Raw genomic sequence first — 19,568 nt, 5'->3', positions numbered from 1 at the left:
TGAAATAGCGTAATTACAGGTTTAATGGTAATACATTTTTTTAACGCACCTTGGCATAATATGGTTTGTTCCGATGATACCATTATAGCATTAGGTTAACAGATTCACAACTACCTGAGTTTGTTTTGATATATATTAAGATTTTAAAATGCATCTTACATTTTTATTAAGTTCCGTAATTTTTATATTGTTTTTTAAAATGTTGTTTTGTCTTAAATATGCCACAATTCAATTAGACTGCATTTCACACACCCCTCTATTCACAATGGTTTTTTCCATCATGGATACCATTCACTGACGGTAAATATCGTTGCTCTTAAACATTCAAACATAACGTTACATATCGGCGCTTTATGTTTGTACCGTTCAACTCTTCTAATGTTAAAAGTCCTTCGTGTAAAACCTTCGTGTGCTAAACCGTGAAATCATAGCGACCATTAATACCGTTGAGGAGTACATTGAGCCGTCTGGGCCCAGATTGCTTTCTATTAAGCAGACCTGCGTGTACGTGAGCGTGCTTGAGTGTGTATTTAATGTGTGTGTGTGTGAGTGTGATAGAGAGACACACAGGCACACGTAAACAGAGTAAGGACCACAGCTGCTCTCCTCCTTTATAACCCACACTGTCCATCTTGTATCAGTTTATTCAGACACTGCCAGGTCTCTACCACACAGCATCATGAGTGAGTTAAAGGACTGCCCCCCTCTGAAATACTACGACTTCAAGCCCGTCGAGCACGTCAAGGTGTGTCCCCGCTACACGGCTGTGCTTGGCCGCTCAGAGGACGATGGCATCGGCATTGAGGAGCTGGACACCCTGCAGCTGGAGCTGGAGACGCTCCTGTCCTCAGCCAGCCGCCGCCTCCGTGCCCTGGAGGAGCAGAGACAGGTAGGAGAAAGTTGGACACCTCCATCCTTAATCAGCTTGTTCATGTGGTATCAGTCTTTCATCCCCAGCCAGTGGTATGTGACTGTGAATCCCAGACACATATTCCCAACACTGCCACTATTTACATCCCCTTGCTGTCTGTAACCCCCCCCCTCTTCTGTGCTGCGTCTCAGATCCTCACAGACTGGCAGGACAAGAAGGGAGATAAGCGTTTTCTGAAGCTGGGGAAAGACCCAGACCCCGCTGCCTCCTCTCGCCACAAACCAAAGAAGCAGAAGTTGGATGGCAAAGGCGGTCACGGGCCAGGTCCGGGTCCTGGCAGACCCAAATCCAAGAATCTGCAGCCTAAAGTCCAAGAGTATGAATTCACAGACGATCCACAAGACATTCCCCGCACTCCTAAAAACGATGCACCCAACAGGTCAGCAACAACAGCTCCTCCTAATAGTTCTGGTATCTCTATTATACTGTACTCTCTTTACCTCAGTGTAATTCCTCATTATTCTCACACAGTGGTTCTGTAGTAATAAGTAATATGTTTTGACGAGGTGTCTTTGTATTTGAAATATTGTTGTTTTTGTTTCAGATTTTGGGCATCAGTCGAGCCATATTGTGCTGATATCACAAATGAAGAGATACGATTGTTAGAGGAGCTTCTGAAACCCCCGGAGGATGAAGCAGAGTATTTCAAAGTATGGTTGTACCTCAGCATCGCTAAAATTCTGGGAGTTGTTATTGTGTTCAGTAATACATTTATGTTTAATAAATGTGTGTTAAGCTTTAATATTGTCTGTGTTAACTTTAGACTCCAGTTCTGGGGAAACACTACTCTCAGCGGTGGGCTCAGGAGGATCTGCTGGAGGAGCAGAGGGAAGGAGCACGAGCCAATGACAAGAAAAAGAACCTCATGGGGGGCCCGCTGTCTGAGCTGGATGCAAAAGGTGAGTAAAGACTGCAGCCTCTGGTCTTTAAATGACAGCAGCACATGCTCTCGTTTGCTCTTGGTATTGTCAGACTGGAGTTACTGCACATGCATTTATCCACCCTCATACTCATCTTCATGTTCAACTACTGCAGATGTGGACTCCCTGTTGAAAAAGTCAGAGTCCCAACATGAATCTCCAGAAGATGGATGTCCCTTCGGTCCTCTCACACAACGTCTGCTCCAGGCCCTTGTAGAGGTCAGTATGTTGTCATCCAGCATGTCACTAATAAAACCGTTTTTTCATAATACAAATAACTGATGAGTGAGATGTGGCATCTGAAATATGTATGTTAAAATATTGTGGAAACACTGAAACGTTTTATTCTTTCTTCCAGGAGAATATTATATCCCCCATGGAGGATTCTCCTATACCCGACATTTCAGGGAAGGACGCTAATGACGGCGCTGGAACTTCTCCTCGAAGCCAAGGAAAAGCTTTTAGGTATTCGCACAACACCTAATGAATCAAGCACCAAGATCAGTTCTCCCCATTAGATAAGTTGGCACGTTGGCAGTCATTTTTACACACCACAGTGCTGTAAACTGGCTGTGAGTTTGGTTCATTCAGGCCTTGTGTGTCCTCAACAGTACTAAAGTTTATTGTAGGTATCACGTTGCCATCCCTCCGTCTTTCCATTCCACATTAATTACATCTTCTGTCTTTCGTTTCATCCTCCAGTGTTCCTCACACACGTTCTCTGGAGGCTCGGATCAAAGAGGAGCTGGTGGCTCAGGGTCTGCTGGACTCCGAGGAAAGACCTGGACCCGGAGGAGACTCTGAGGACGAGGTCCTGGCAGAGCTGCAGAAGAGACAAGCGGAGCTCAAAGCCCTGAGTGCTCACAACAGAGCCCGTAAGCAGGAGCTGCTCCGGTGAGGACCCAGACACACTATGGATTTGTTTACCGTGATAAACTGTACATCAAACAAAGTCTGATCCAAGATCAGCTGTTGACTTTAACTTTTTATTTGCTGCTGCCTCACAGGTTGGCGAAAGAGGAGATGCGCAAGCAGGAGCTGAGGCAGAGAGTCAGGGTGTCTGACAACGAGGTCATGGAGGGATTCCGACGAATCATGGCAGCCAGGCAGAAGAAACGCACTCCGACCAAGAAGGAGAAGGACCAGGCCTGGAAAGCACTGAAGGAGAGGGAAAGCATCCTCAAGTTACTGGATGGGTAGTGGAAGAAACTGTTTGTGTCTGGTTTTTATCCAGATAAAAACATTGTAAGAAAGAAGAGTGACACAGATTAGAACAGCTGTGACAGCTGTTACATGGTCAGTGAACAGCTGTATCTATGATGGTGTACGATACTGTTTTTAGAAATTTCTGTAGTAGTTTTACGTCTGTACAGCAGAAATCTAATTTGTTCAGTAACATTTAGTATGCATTAGATACTTTTTCTCCTTTTTTTTTTTTGTTGATTTTTTTTCTTTGTCAGTGTAATTTTTATGTTGCTTTTTATTTTGTTTACCATTGAAATGTTATGAAAACAATACACATGAATGTTTGAATAAATCCGTACCACTTAAAGACTTTCTGTTTTTGTATGAAAGGCACAATTGAGAAGAGACGCATCATTAAAGTGTGTACTATAGTCTGTTGTTCAGTGCATTCGATGAGTCCTGGTATTCGTCTGTGCAGCAGCATCAACAACAGAAGACTTTAATACACACTGCTGCTACAGATTCAAATAATAATTAAACCTACAACAATTAGTTTTTAATTGGTTACAAAAAAGTCTCAATTTAATACTAATCCCTCTATATGACCTACATAAGCACAAGACCATCAGCAAAAAGAGTGACTATCTCTATATAGTTACCTGCCACTATCGATTTGGTCAGATTCCCCTTCAAGTTGACGGTGGAAACACTATAGCTGTTGTCCACAGGGGCCGCCAGAATCAGTACAAAATAAAAGTTCCATGTCACTTCTTAAACATCATTGGATCAATAATATGTTTGTGTTGCTGTGTTTATATGCTTATTGGTGACCACAGTGCATAGACAGACGGACAGATGTTACTAACCTTTAAACCACATTTAAATGTTTAAACCTACATTTAAAACCATGGACAGTAAATAAGGATAATAATAATGACTCAAACCACGTTGAATATTTGTAGTTGCATGGGGAACCCTTTTTCTCAAATGGTGGCTGTGGGGTAAACCGATGCCTGCCTGACATAAGTTGATCCAGAGGTTCACCTTGCTCCACTGTTTATTTATTGGAATTAGAATAATACAAATTAATATTACAGTAATATTATTACAACAAGAGGAGGCAACCTAAAGGCAACTGCCTTGAGCTGTGCAGTCTTTCTAATCTGGGCACACCTATTTTTTGTTGGTTTTGTACTGATAAAGTCACACAGTCTAATGTGTAAGTATGCAAAATATGGATGCAAGTATTTGTTACAGTTCTGGCTCATTTTCCCTTTCTGAAAACATTTTAATGGGTTTCTTCCTGTAGCTGTGGAGAGTGTTCCTCTTTACTGAATCACCACTAGATGGCAGTCATTGTCTTTTGACTGACCAGGCCCACTGAGTTTACACAGCGAAGGGCTTGTGGTTGACATTAGCCCAACACATGCGTGTGTCAGTGTGGTGTGTGTCCAGTCTTTACTTGAAGATATCCTCACTGATCTTGATCCCAGGATAAAGCAGGAGACTGTGTGTCTCACAACATGCAGCTGTGTGTGAGGGTCACTCGGTTCACAACACAACAGTCAGACACACTTTCAGGACTACCCCAAGGGCACAACCACCACACCACTGGATGCATTCAAATTTACAGAGTGTTTTTCTCTGCCTCCTCATTGTTTACTGTACTCCCTGTGCACAAGAAATCACAATCATAAGGCTTTGGCATTTCAGAGGTAAAGTGTATAGGAAGGGTGCTGCCAGGATGCATGTTACTGTCAAACAGATGTTTAGTGAAAAATTAAATACATGTGTTTTAATAGTATAAGATTCCACAAACCATAACAACTATGTTATTTTTTAACATGTATGCACAGTAATATGATGTGTACAGAATGTGCTACGTGGAAATAATACAGTTCCATGTTTTTATAAACAAATGGTAGACTGGTTTAAAATAAGAGCTCATGTTCACTGTCCTTCAACAGAGCTCACAGCCAGGCAGGAGGCTCCAACAATGCCCCAGTCAGCGTATAAAACCCTCCTCACTTTAGGCCAGTGTCCTCCACGCAAATTCATAATGCCATCAGCCCGTGTGTATGAAAGCTTTTAATCACATGCAGACCTATTGAATCCTCCTCACAGGTGAATGAGAGGCTGAATAGATGGTTGTGGCGGCCCCTCGAGGCTGGGCGTATCGCACTCTGCTTTTGTTGCATTTGTTGTCATTAGACCTAAACTGAAGGGCAGGTGGGTTTTGTTGATACAATGCTCATACATGCTCAATGATGCTCATCCGCTGTTTGCACATCCCGTATTGATCTGTTTTTTAAAGGCTAGCCAGACTCCTTTTGACGACCCAGGTGTTGCGTGACCCTGAGGGATCTACTGTATGAGGTTCTAACTTCAACCTCAGCTCCACTTCACATCACATAGCTCTCTCTCCTCCCCCCATGTGAAATTCAGCTACGTGGTGAGCTTCTTCACTCCTCTCTGTCATGGCCTGTAAACCTTTATGGCTGTTTAAGGAGAGGGCTGTCCATTGGAGGGTCTAGGTAAATAACTTGAACTTCAGCATGCTGGCACAAGCCGTGCAACGGCTGCGTGTCTGGTAGTTTTTTTTCTATGTGTCCTCAGGCAATTACGAGAAGACAAATAGAGTGTAAAATACAGTGCTATCATGTGGGCAGGCAGTGTGTTGTGTGTTATATGTTTACATGAGCACACACACACACACACACACACATGCACACACACTCATCTGTGCTACGATCACTCCTAATCTCCTGTCAGTTGAGGCCTTTTCTGTCCATCGGCTCTTTGTTTTGCCAGTTTGTATGAACTATGTTTCTTTCTCCGGGGCCCTCCTCCTACTCCACCTCCGTCCCTGCGTTCCTAAGCTGGCACTGAGCATGGACAGAGAGGGGCTGACACACACACTACACACACACAGACACATAGGGGTAAAGGGATTTCACATAAATCTGTTGATCCTTTGTCCTAATGCTATGTCAGCTTTCATGCTGAATTGATATTTTGTGTGTGACAGAGATACAGACAGAGGTTGAGACAGCTGCTGAGGCTGGCTGGTCCACTGAGAAGACCCTCTGTCCAGCCAGGCCACGCCTCGCCTCTACTCGCGCACAGAGAACTATTGTCTTCAGCACTGCTTCCACTATTCTGATGTCATGGTTTGTCCTTCCCCAGAGAGTGGCTGTTGCTGTTGTGGTAAAACTTGACGGACCCTTAGCCAGAAGTCAGAGGCACCAACGACTGCATGGATGCATGGCCGGATAGTCGCCAAGTATTGCACATACACAAAAACCACTCCTTTGTGCTCACCTTTTTTACTTATCCTTTACTGTGCCTTGGCCTGGTTTGAATCTCATTTGCTTGTCATTTGCATGGCAGTTGATGCTTTTCTTGTGTGACTCCTGAAATTGGCAGCTCATACGCAAATCTTTCTGCATCGTTCAATTCCACCTGTGTGGGCTTTGCTCATCAGTGAGGTAAAGCTAAAGATTCTTGGATTCCCTTCTCAGCCTGTCATGCCTCCAGGGTATTTGTTACAAGATAAGCACAACCAGCTACAGACAAGCCTTTCACTGACAGTATAAGAGGCAACAAGCCCAGTCAGACAGTATTAGTCTGTAAGGACATTAGTAGCCATGCTAGTTTCATGGATCTATGGATGGCAATATCTCAGCAACTATTGGATCAACTGACATTCATTGTCCCCAGAAGATGAATCCTACTGATTTTGTTGAACCCCTGACTTTTGCTCTAGTGACACTATCAGGTTGACATTTTTTCCACATGCCATGAAATGGTGATCCCCTGACTTTTCATCTTGTGCCACCAGAGTTTCACTTATCTTGTGAGTTTTACATGGTTCCCAGATGACGTAGCCTAATTAGTGATCCTCTGACTTTACCTCTAGCACCACCCTGAGGTTGATATTTTGTAGATGTTCATGTTCCCCTCAGGAACCATCCTAACGAGTTTAGTAATCTAATGCCTTCTCCTCTTGCACCATCATCATGTTAAATTTTAATTATGATGATGACAATAAAAACTAATGACATAGGCATACCCATCAGCCTCAGCTGTACTTTTATGTTTAGTTCTCATTATCAAATGTTAGCATGCTAAAACACTATGGTGACCATGGTTGAAATTACAGCTCCTAAACATCAATGTTAAAGCACCACTGTGCATAAGTACAGCCTCACTAAGCTGCTAGCATGGCGGTAGACTTTCTCTGTTATCTAAGAAGAGGCTATGGTCGGGAATATAAGTGATTGTGTTCATGGTATTTAGAGGTGATAAGCAAAATTGATAACATCTGGTGAGATCAGGATTAGGGGACTGACGATGAGCATGAGGTTCGACCTACAGCTCATGAGTCGATAAAATTCAGAAAGGCAGTCCTCAGCCAATATTTGCTTAGGGCTTTATGAGTCTTGAGTCAGTCATTTTTGAAGGCTCAAGTCATGCCAAGTCTATGACCAGCCCTCATCCAAATGTCTGTTCTTCACCTCTGCCTCAGTAGAAAAGTCTTCTGAGAGCTGGCTCAGTGCTTGTGCAGTGTTTGACTATACTTTGTTAGAATCACCAGGCAATAGGTAAGATAAGACAGAGAGAGGTAGGGATAAGAGTGCGCCATGTTAAAGTGCTGTTTGTCATTGGCAGTAAATTTGGACAGCAGAGGTCAAAACTCTTGAGAAATATGCTTCCCTTTGGAGATAAGGCCAGATAGCAGAGGTATGTAGAGGGGACCTATAAGAGGACTATGTATGGATATATATGCACATATACCGTTCAATGCAACAGCGCCTGCCACCTCAGCCTCTCAATATAGTTGGTCAATTGGAGCGGTGTGACTGGAAGAGACCAATCTGGTGGTTGTGAGACATCACCACCAGGCTCTTCCACATTAGGCTGGATGGATAACATGGCCCTTTCTCTGGGACTTCCTCCGAGCGGTAGGGTGGTGGGGCAGAGAGAGGACATCACTGGCACTGTGGATAATAGTCATTGAGGAGCGAAGGAGACACAATGAAAAACACTTCTCTCACCACCCACCACTTCTCTGTCATCCTCCCTCCATCCTCTTCCCATCTCTTTCGTTTCCTCTGCTCTGTTATTATCACCCAGATCATTATCAGGCTCACTCTCCCCTCGCTGCGATGGAGAGGAGGGTTTGCCGCCCACATGGCTTTGGTGAGAGATTTCTAACAGCGGCAGCACAAGAGGAGGGGGGAGAAAAACGAAGACAAGAGGCCCAATAAAGTCCATCTAAATATAGAGGCAGCAAGGCCTTTTTTCCCTTGTCCTTATAAAGAGCTGCTGGTGAATCCGGGGGGACTACCTTCTTCACTGTACTGAGAGCTGATCACTCCCTCCAGGATCGGGAACATAACTGTTGGTGCATGGAAACACACACTCGTGCACACAAACACACAGGGCTACGTTGTTTTATGAGAGAGAGAGAGAGAGAGAGAGAGAGAGAGAGAGAGAGAGAGACAGGGAGCTTAGTGAGTTTTTTTCTCCACATGAGAGGGCAAATCATGTTTGGTGGAACATACTAAAATAGGAGAGGTTTGAGGAAACTCCAAAAAGAATTGATGGGAGAAATGAGTGATGGGGGGAGGTGAAGGAGATTAGGAAAGATGATACAGTTGAATTTATGGCCAAAAATATCTCGAAGGATGGATTATACATTAAAATTTACATCAACAAAGCTTCCGTCCAAAGATGCCCCTTTTTGGCTCTTTTACGTCTCCTATCCTCCTTACAGTCATTATGTTATTCTAAAGAGAGATCTCTCTTCTAAACTTGGCTCCATTTGAAAGGGATAGTTTGACATTTATGGAAATACGCTTAGTCTAAGTCTTGCCATGAGTTAGGATAGAATATCAGCATCACTGTCATGTCTATACAGTAAATATAAAGCTGCAACCAGCAGCTGGTTAGCCTAGCTTATGCTTATTCACTTTTACATGTAAATATACAGTACCCCTAAGCAACAGGGGCACCTGTAGAGGTCCCAAATAAGCATTTAGTTTCTTGTTTGTTTATTCCAAAAATAAAGTGACAAACAGCATGTTGTGGTTTTATGGGAGGTTAATGCTGTCTTCATGTCGGCCCTCTGAGTTGTAATTCCAGATTGGAGATATTGGAATTGGGATTTCTCACAGCTACAATATTGCCAACTTCACTAGTTCCTTTTATACATAGCTGACAACATGTCTGCAAAGCCTCCATCATTGGCAGTTACAGCTAAATCTGAACACAGTCAACAGTTTATTTGTACTTTTCATTTGTTTACCACTACAAATACATAACACAACAAAAGTAGTTAACTAGAAAATTCCTAAAGAAATTTTGAGTGTGCCTGACTCTGGCCCGTATATTAATACCTTGTCATACTCCCTTGCTAGCTATGTGTGTGTGTGTGTGTGTGTGTGTGTGTGTGTGTGTGTGTGTGTGTGATGTATGTATGTGTGTGTGTGTGTGTGTGTGTATGTGTGTGTGTGTGTGTGTGTGTATGTTCACAGTCAGGCTTGTGAGAGGCAGGCTTTGGTTGTCTTGGCAACCAGGGCCAGGCCACAGTAGTTAAGTCTCTAACTCCTGAGAGGGCCAGAAAATCTAAAAATGAACCCCCTCGAACCATTGGCCAAGAACGACCGAAATGAAAACCGAAAAGACCGTGAGCATCGTCATCTTGTTGACCATAAGAATGCCCAGTTTCAGTGGCTAAAGTTAAAAAATGTGACCTCGGGAGATTGAGGACGAACAGGTACAACGAGCTCCTCTCAAAATTTCTCCTGTCCAATTTACATGGGAGTAGATGGGGCTGTGACAGGGTGTTGCTGGCGCATCAATGTGTTTCCCGCCAAAACTATTTGTCTGACAGCTTCAGCAGTGTTATCACTGCGACCCCAACGGATTTACCTACGTATCTATCTATAAATTATTTCTGTAGAGTGACATTTGTGGCCTCGAGAGCAGTTTACAAATGAATTTTTCGACAAGTTTTTCTCTCACTCTCCACTCTAGTAATAATGTCCGGCACTCCAGTTGCGAGCATTCTACCAATACACACTCATTCATTTTTTTGGCCTGGTTTTTGGCAATTTATCGGCAAACTGTTTGGCAAAACGCTTAGAAAAGTCATAGCACTAATGTCCCCACCGAGCCTAACGTTTTGGTACCTTTTTGTGTATGTGTGACCAAAACTATGGGAGGAGTAGTCGACCGAAAAACGACACGTAAGAATAATGCCTGTTCACAGTCAAGCTTGTGAGGGGCAGGCTTTGGTTGCCTAGCAACCAAGGCCAGGCCACGGTAGTTAATAGCAGTTGAGCATTCTACCAGTACACACCCATTCATTTTTTGGCGATTTATCGGCAAACTGTTTGGCGAAACGCTTAGAAAAGTCATAGCACCAATGTCCCCACCGAGCCGCACGTTTTGGTACCTTTTTGTGTATGTGCGACCAAAACTGTGGGAGGAGTAGTCAACCGGAAAACGTATGGATGAATAATAAGAATATTAAGCACGGGGAGTATGCTTTCCAGGCACACTAATAATAAGAATATTAAGTATGAGGAATAATAGTAGTGTGCTTTCCAGGCACACTAATAATGCTAATAGCTTGGAATAACGCTCCTAAGTTTGAATAATGGGAGGTTTTCCTGTTCTTCCAATTCTGCTAAAATTGCTGGTTTCCTTGCAGCCTCACTTTGACGACAACGCTGTGTGAAGTCCCTGTTCCCAACCAAGAAATAGTTGGGTATGTAAACCCTCATAAAACCACAATTTGCAGGGCTTGAAATTAACTTTTTTACTGGATTGTAACCGCCTTTTACTTTCACTTGTTCCAGACTTAACAACTATTGTCCCAAATGGAAGTTTTTATATTTTTACATAATAAATATAGTTTAATACATTTGTTTCAATAACTTGCATTATTCATTGACTCACCCTTCTGCTAACTGTTCCCTGCACTTATGTCTGAATAAAAAATTTAAATCACCCTCGGTGTTTTACTGTTTCTCACACACCACACAGGGAGACACCCCAGTGCTGTTGAAAGAAGAGTCGATGAATGCTATTACTCTGAGCAGCATGCATGGCAAAGCAAATTAATTACAATTTAATATATTTGAATATACCTCTCACCTTCCCCCATATGATCTGAATTAGTCGCTAACTTTGTTGCTAGTCAGAAATATTGTAGCTAATAGTGTCTGAGAAGTCACTAAATCTAGCGAGAAAGCTGGCAACACTAGCACTCTATGAGTGATTATGTGTGTGTAAGTGGTGTGTGAAGTAGTAGCTCGTGCTAATGCCACCTCACATTTTTGGAATGGAACAGGAACCCAATTAAAATGATATTCCCTGACACATAAGCGTAATCATTTCATTTGTAATGATACATTTCTCTACTGTCTCAGACACTGTATCTTTGCTATTTTGATTGTCCCCGGGACAATGGGATGTCCTTGATTTCGAGTGCTGACTTGTTGTTTTTAAACTTTTATGGATGAAACAAACCAGATATAGTGTTAATTAATGAGCTTTAGAAGTTTTGTTACCTTTGGACGGAGCCAAGCAGGCTGATTTATATTCTTTTACTAAGCTAGGTTAACCAGTTGCTTTCTGTAGCTTTATATTTACAGTACGGACATGAGAGCTCCCAAAAAAAATGGAATAAGAATTAGTTAATGACCTGAAATAGAGCTGAAGTTCTCGACTTGTAAATGTGTTGTTGTAAATGATCAGCAACATATGTAAAGGTAACCACTCAGGACCTTCCCCCTCAAGGCAAATTAACAAATCCAGCAGCTGCGTCATCAATGTAAGTGACTAATGAGATTTACTCCCATGTCCTACGCACTGTTGCTGTCTGTCTGAAGTGCAGGTATCAGTGACAGCCTGCTGTTGTGTGCTTTGACATCAGCAGCTGCTCTCTACCAATAAATAACAACCTATGTTATATATAGGTCATGCTGGTTAACACAGACCACAGTTAGACGTATTTCAACAGGAGACACAGATGCAGGTCACCTGTAGTGCACTTATTCACACAGCAGAGATGGGGACTTGAGTTTGCGACTCGGACTCGAGTCGCCCTTAAGTCTCACACACAGAGACTTCAGACTTGACTTGGACTCGTGTTTTGGGACTCGTGAACAATCATTATGTTTTCTTTTTTTGCATATTAATATTGAGGAAACTCTGAAACGTCTGACGAGCTTAATGTGATTTCTTCCTTTTTTCCATGGTAATCATGGTAACCATGGTAACCATATTACGCATTGGGTGCGCGCCTCGTGGCCTCACGCACTAGTACCTCGGACGACGACTATGGCGGCCGGCGGCACACCTGCAGCTGCTGCTGTACCATTTGTGATTACATTTGGTTATAAAAACTTCAAACAGGACGGCACCAACAAAAGGAGCGCTGACTGCAAAGTCTGCAGTACCCGAATCAAGGATGCTGGATCCACCACAAATGTTTTTATCAGGCACCTGAAAACTCACCCGGATAGGTCAGTCACATTAGCGCATATGGACGGTTAGCTCAGCTTTGTAACTGAATATTTAAATCGATGAGTGAATGTTAGTTTGCTTGTCGCACTTGTTTGCATTGAGTGGCGTTGACATGACGTAAAAAAAAAAAAAAAAAAAGGTTGGGTAAAGTTAATCATCTACATTGCCACCATCTACTGGCTAACGTTAACCGTAGAAAAATACATAGTTATACTGTCGGCTTACAGGCAGGTTACAGGTTAATTGTTGACCACGTAACGTTAATGTTACAGGTTTACCAGGTTACCATTACACTGAGTTTGAGTGAGAGGATAGAGGAATGTGTCATTAGAGACCCAGTGTAATTAAACAATACGGTTGCAGAATGCAAACCTTTAACTCTTTTGAATACAGTTTCCTTTAAAGGAAAGCATTCATTGTGTGTTTTCTTCATATTGCATTGCAATATCCTGTTTAAAGTGATCATATAACAAAGAACTAATCAGTACTGATACTGCTTTGAATTTCTCAGATACAGCTGTGCAGTATTCTTAGTAGACCGGATAGCAGCAGATGACAGAAGGCTCATTACAACCAGAAGAGAAATATGACTTTTATTTTTTAGAGACTTGAGACTTGACTTGGACTCGTGACCAAAGACTTCAGACTTGACTTGGACTTGCAAAAAAAGACATGTGAACATCTCTGTCACACAGAGACACAGATATAATGTTTGCTACGCTCTGTGTGAAGCAAACAAGAGGCCATTTTCACAGCTGTCGTCGTATGCCAGCAGTGACAGCAAAAGTTCAGAAGTCAAATAGGGGAAAAAAGGTTCACTGTGTGTTCTAAATTCCTCTTTTACACCTGTTGCTTACTGTCCCCTGAAGTGTGTGCACACACACAGAGACACTTCTGGACACACACACAAAGTGGTTTCACAGTGGCTGACATGAGCTGAGACCAGAAAACCAGAATAACATCACACACATACAGACTCACACACTGAACATCAGCACTTGTTACATAAGAGCTCCTCTTCCACACAGACAACTCCACAGCATAGTCTGACAGAGTCAATGTCAAACTATGCATGAGAGAGAAAATGGGTATAATTTGTACATGACCACTCAGTTGCTATGTGTACAGCTGAAGTGGATCGATCTGTGTGTGTGTGTGTGTGTCTTTCACCGTGTCAGTTTGTGGTCATGAAAGCCCCACTGACAGAGGAAGCTCAGCTGTCAGTAGTTGTCAGGCGCTGGGCCTCTCCTTCTCTCTCTTTCTTTGCTGATCTTGTTGTAGTTAACCTCACCCCTCCCTTCCTCCTCTTTTCTGCCCCCCAACAGAGGCTGCCTGGGTTTGAGGTTGAGGTGGAGGCGCTAGTTTGTACAAGCATGTTGGCCAGAGATAAGAATATGTGGCACAGGACCAACAAACCTCCCTCTGGGCTGAACATATTAGGAACACACACACACACACACACACACACACACACACACACACACACACACACACACACACAGTGTCCAGAATATTGTGGCCAAAGGTCAAAGCATTTCTCCTGTGGTATGTGGCATCAATATTATAAACTTTGACCTCGCCTCACCCCTGGATTTAGCACTTCATTCCTACTTGTCTTCCTGCACTCTGTGTACTGCTTTATCTCACCCCGTGCAGGGTGTTACCCATGCTACATTAGCTGCTCTCATGCAGAATGACACAGAACAAACTCCCTCTCTCTGCAGAGCTTGCTCTGAGAGAAATCATTTCTGTGTGTGCATGCCGATGCTGCCAGACTGGTGTGGCGTGGTGTGAAATGGACATGAGGAGAGGATGTGAGGCTGGAAGCGTCTGTGACGCCTCAGCTCCGCTTGCCGTTGGGGGATGTGGGGGTGGGATGGAGGCTGTTGGTGAAAGGAGTGTGGGGGGTATTGGGGCTTGTGATTACAGCGAAGCTCTGATGGATCTCCCCAGGCTCCGCTTGAGTGAGACAAACGCAGATCACATTACAGAGCTGGAGACGTGGATGCTCAGAGGGAGTACGCCGAGTTAAGACAACTGCTATGCTAATGGGAGACACATTTATGAATTCACAACACGCATACAGATTAATACATAAAGTGTAACCCACATATTCACAGATACCCAGTTTATTGAGATGCACTTAATCACTTCACTTCACCCAGAGTTCAACCTGTTCCAGCTGCTGTTGTGTCTGTCTTTTTCTGTTGTGCTAATTAAACCCCCTTCACTTCCATTTATTTTGATAAACTTTGACACAAGTATCAGTCCTGTATGGGGCAATCTCCTCTGGCTCATCTCATTATCACCAGCCCCAGTAGTGCCAGAAAGAGCTGGAGGTGTGAGAGTGGCGTGTAGGGCCATTGGGGCAGCTGATAGGATATAGGCCAGCTGTTGGATAAGGACTGAAAAATCACACTGATCCAGAAATATCTATCTCTCTATCATATCCAGGCTCCACAGTCCTGGTAATACACTTTCTTAGTCACTTTCCCGTAACATTTTTATTGATTTAAATGCCTTACCCAGCTCCTTGCTCCTTAAAATGTCCAGGAATTATAAGTTAGGGTCAATAGAGTAAAGAGTTAACTGAACATAAATTAATATTTTCAGTTTCAGAACATAACTTCCTGATTCTACTAAATATATAAAAAAAATCATATTGCTTCCCTATAAGTGAGTTAGTGGTATGAAAGAAGTGGATTCTTTGAAAGAAAAAGGTCTTACATAGTCTGGTATGACCAGTAACTTATAGTGGCTAATATTGGCTAATGTTAACTAATTTCAGATTGTTGAATTTGTGACACTCTTCTTTACTTGGTCTACTGTTACAGTGCAGTTTAGCTTTTAACTTTAACCTTCCACAGTGCCTGCTGTTCATCAAAAGTCACATAGCTTCACTTTAAATGTAAATATGTAACATTTCTCCATTAAAATGTCTGAACTAGACCTACATTTTATATTTAGTTTAGTTGTTTTCAACCATGTTCAAACCCAGAAAAAACATGTGTTTATTTAAGGCAATAGTGCATTTAATTTGGGCGCCCCTGTGAAGGGTCATAGCCCCTTTGCCTCTTCTTGTTGCCATAACTTTTCAGGAAACGCTGGATACGTCAGAGAGCGAGGAATGAAGTTGGCAAACATGACTAAACATTTTGTGAATAAAAACATTATACATTACCTCATCCATGAACACTATCTCTGCCCTCTTCAGATAGATTTTCATTGAACATGGTGATTGTTTAACAATGAAGCAACATCATCAAACTACGTCTTCTGTTATTTAGCGGCAGAAATCACATACTCTGTGTTTAAAGTATTAAAAAAAATATACTTTACTACATCATTCTTTCATTAACAGTCTGCATCCCTGACTACGCCATGGTACACTGTTGTAAAAACAATGCCATAGGGACAAAGTGACGGGTTTTTGTGGAAGACGCAGTACATTGGTTTCAGACTGTGCCCAGCCTTACTGGCTGAACCAGCTGAATTCTTTGGTATGATAAGGTTGCTCAGCTTGTCAGAAGCATTGGCTTTGTACCCAGTTGAACTGCTTTTAATCCTTATTTCCTCATTTCTCCTCATCCTGCCAACCTTTGTCCAGGTTTGTATCATCTGCGTAGCATAGGAGTTGCTGTTTGCAGTTTTTTTTTTCATTCCTGCTCCTCCCACGTTTATTGTAATTTGGTTAAATGTTAAACCACTAACACTTCATCAAGGTACACAATACCTTCCATAGCGCCATTCTTCGCAGTGTGGCGGCATCACAGGCTGGGATCATTGTTGAATCGCAGCACAGCACAGGTTTAGTTGTGAGTCTATCAGCTACTGTTGTTCTGAGCTCCTGTTCCTCTTACTTACAGATCAATTCATTTACTTCTACTTGTAATATACAATATTTTTCTTTTCACGCCTTTATTTGGATAGTGCAAGCTTTCAGATAGACAGGAAACTGAGGAGACAAAGAGAGGGGATGACATGCAGTAAATGGCCGCAGGTTGGAACCGAAACCCGGGCCACTGCGGCAAGGACTCAGCCTTAGTACATGGGGGCGTAAGACTCATATAGAAGGAATGTTAATACACCAAGTGAAAACAAATTAGTATGCAACAGGTATTGTCCCCCATTAGGTTTATGACTGATGATGACCACAGACTGTCTTCACTGGTTGCTCATATAATACCATCCTGCACATCACTCTGTTCTAACAGGGACAAACATACAGACACATACAGACTGCCTCTACCACTCGCTCAAACCTGACTCTCTCCAGACCAGACCTTGTTATCTGAATGGGATATTGGTGTGGGAAAAGGCCACAGGAAAGAGCATGTGATGGGTTTCGGGGGTCTCAGAGCCTGGGTAAATATAGCCTGTATCTGAGGCCTATCTGACAACACAGCACCAACACTCCCCAGGCCCAGACGCACCAGTGTGGGACTGGACTGAGGTGCCACACAGACACAACAGGATCTAGTGACAGGGCCAGTCAGGTGTAAGATGCTTGGCTTGGGTTTTAGGGGCCATTTAATAAGGGAAATAATGTTAAGGCATGATCATAGCCCATTATAAAATAAGGACCTCATAAAATTGCTATTTATGATTCTCTATAAAACATTAACCTCCAAAGGAGATTAAACAAGAAGGGCTCCCTGAGTGCTCACAACAGTTTTATATCATTTCATATTTATGTAGCTTATAAATGACATGGTACTACTCCACTTTATTTAGATGTAATTAATCATGCTGTTTCATTTACTTACTGTAGGCTATAGACCGCAAGCATCCAAAGCAGCGAGCAAAAACAAAATTAAGATCGAAGCTTTTTTTATAGCATTATTACAGTTTTGTAAATGAACCCTAGAAATTATAACACAATCTTTAGTAGCACACTTTATTATGCATTTATGTGTACAAAAATATAGTAATCATCTGTCAAATGTATTGAGCTGAATAAATAATTACTATTAAAGACCTTTTAGCATAATAAGCCATTTTAAAAAGGATGTGTACCACACTCAACAAATTCTTAAGATCCAGATTTAAATGCAGGGTTACCTTTTTAAAAGGAATTACATTAATCATGCCTGGAAAAACTAGGTTACCCAACTAGGTTAAAGGTGGGGCAAGTAATTCTGGAGAAATCCAATACCATGACAGATACCATGATATAATGTGAACAATGACAGATAGTAAAGTAACTAACATTAGCTATGCTGTAATTTTGCAAACTGTCACACCTCTTACACGTCGTCACACACACCTACTGTTAAACCTATTGACGGTATGGTTAAACCACGCCTGTGGCTCATGCCACAGCTGCCAGTACTTCCTCATAGGACACTAATTGACCGTAGCTCGATGCATGGAAATGGATTGCCGTGTGATCCAGCTGCCTTGCAAGGGTATAAAGTTGCTGCTGTTTCCCAGAGGCAGCACACCAGCTCCGGACAACAGTACTCACAACCCTCCTGTTATTATAGTTAACATCACAACAACGGCATGTCTTGGCAAACTAGAAAGTAAGCTGGATGTCCGTGGGCAAGTCATTTAATGTTACCTGGCACACAAATCCTGGCTGGAATAACAAGTTGGTGTGGCTCGGTCCGATCAGCCGTGTTAGTTTCCCATTTACGGAGCCAGGGCTGTGTACAAACACCTAACTTTTTCAGCACATATACAGAATGGAAAGCTAGCAGGCCACGAGGGATATTTGCTGAATTAAAAAAAAAGTGTATTTGATAGGAATCGCATTATCTCAAATTGCTTACCCCACATTTAAATACTGTTAGCCACCCACCAAGAAGGCTAGTTAGCTTAAATGACTAACTACAAGCAGAATTTGATAAAGGTTCGTATGTAAAAGTGTATAACCTGCTTACATGTAGCTGTGACCAGGAATGAGGCACACATATAATGTAATAGTAATGGTGATGTTCCAAATCCATGTTCTCTTTCTGCTATTGCTCAAGTTTGTGTACTCACATTTCTGATTAGATTATGTAAGTAGAATACTTTTAATTTACATGATCTAAGGCCAACCCACGTGTTGTTGAAACCATGAAAACAAGAGGGGCCTAATTGCAATTAAAGTTGAGCTGAGGCCTGATAAGGTGGGACTGTTTTTCTGACAGTTCTGAGGAATCCCTTGACGTCAGAGTTGCACGAGAGAGCGAGAAGCATGCAGAGAGTGAGATTTGACTGAACCTACTTTGTATGTGCATGTGAAAGAGAGACAGGGGAAGAGAGAGAGAGACAGAGCGAGAGCGAGAGACCAAGAGAGGCCTTATGGTGACTCAGCATAACAAGGTCTGCTGGGCCTGTATGACCTCGTTCATCAAGCTGACACCCGGCTCTGTTTCTGCTCCTCTGTGGTGTGATTCACAAGGAGAACGCGAGAAGGAAAGAAAGATAGAGATAAGGAGGAGGGAGGCGTGGAGGGAGAAAAGAAGGAGATAGAAACAATGGCGTGTGAGGAGAAACAGAACCACAGGCACCGAAGAGGAGAAGACAAGAAGAGATGTTAGGGGGAAGGAAAAACAGAAATGACATGCAGAAAAGTTGAGTAAATAGATGTGTGAGTGAGATCACTAACAGAGAACAGGGGCTGAGATAGTGAGAGATAAACAGTGAAGAGAAGAGAGGGAGACCAGAGCCGCCTCGCTACAGCAACAACCAGTAAACACAGCAACAGCAAGGACATTAATTCTGCTGAATGCAAATGTGTTTAAAAATCTGTGACATGATTCAGCTATAAAAAACTGCAACTTGTCCTTCGTGTTGTCATAATATACAGCTGGTCCTAACGCACTGGCATGGCTTCAATCAAGCTCTTTTTTTTTAAATGTATACTTACTGCAAAGCCATGTCTTGTTCCTAGACACAGCTCCTGAACACAGACTCACCCCGCTGTCCTCACTGAAAAACAAAAAGCTTCCTACATCATCACACTTTCAGTCAAAGGGGCACTCCCCCAATTATAAGCATTT

General features: G+C 42.6%; 1 protein-coding gene across 1 annotated transcript; it reads left to right on the top strand.

Annotated features, from left to right (window-relative positions):
- The first annotated feature begins 147 nt into the window (after positions 1–147).
- tada3l (transcriptional adaptor 3 (NGG1 homolog, yeast)-like) lies at positions 148–3,403 on the top strand. Its single transcript, XM_051414218.1, has 9 exons — positions 148–300; positions 642–889; positions 1,063–1,310; positions 1,476–1,581; positions 1,695–1,830; positions 1,967–2,070; positions 2,210–2,316; positions 2,554–2,745; positions 2,859–3,403. The coding sequence occupies exons 2-9, from the start codon at positions 680–682 to the stop codon at positions 3,049–3,051; spliced, it is 1,296 nt and encodes a 431-aa protein (XP_051270178.1). The 5' UTR covers positions 148–300; positions 642–679; the 3' UTR covers positions 3,052–3,403.
- Positions 3,404–19,568: the final 16,165 nt, after the last annotated feature.

This window comes from Dicentrarchus labrax, unplaced genomic scaffold (assembly GCF_905237075.1).
Source record: "Dicentrarchus labrax unplaced genomic scaffold, dlabrax2021, whole genome shotgun sequence".
Lineage (NCBI taxonomy): Eukaryota > Metazoa > Chordata > Actinopteri > Moronidae > Dicentrarchus > Dicentrarchus labrax.
Note: the sequence above shows the minus strand (reverse complement) of the source record. Positions and strands in the feature narration are given on the sequence as shown.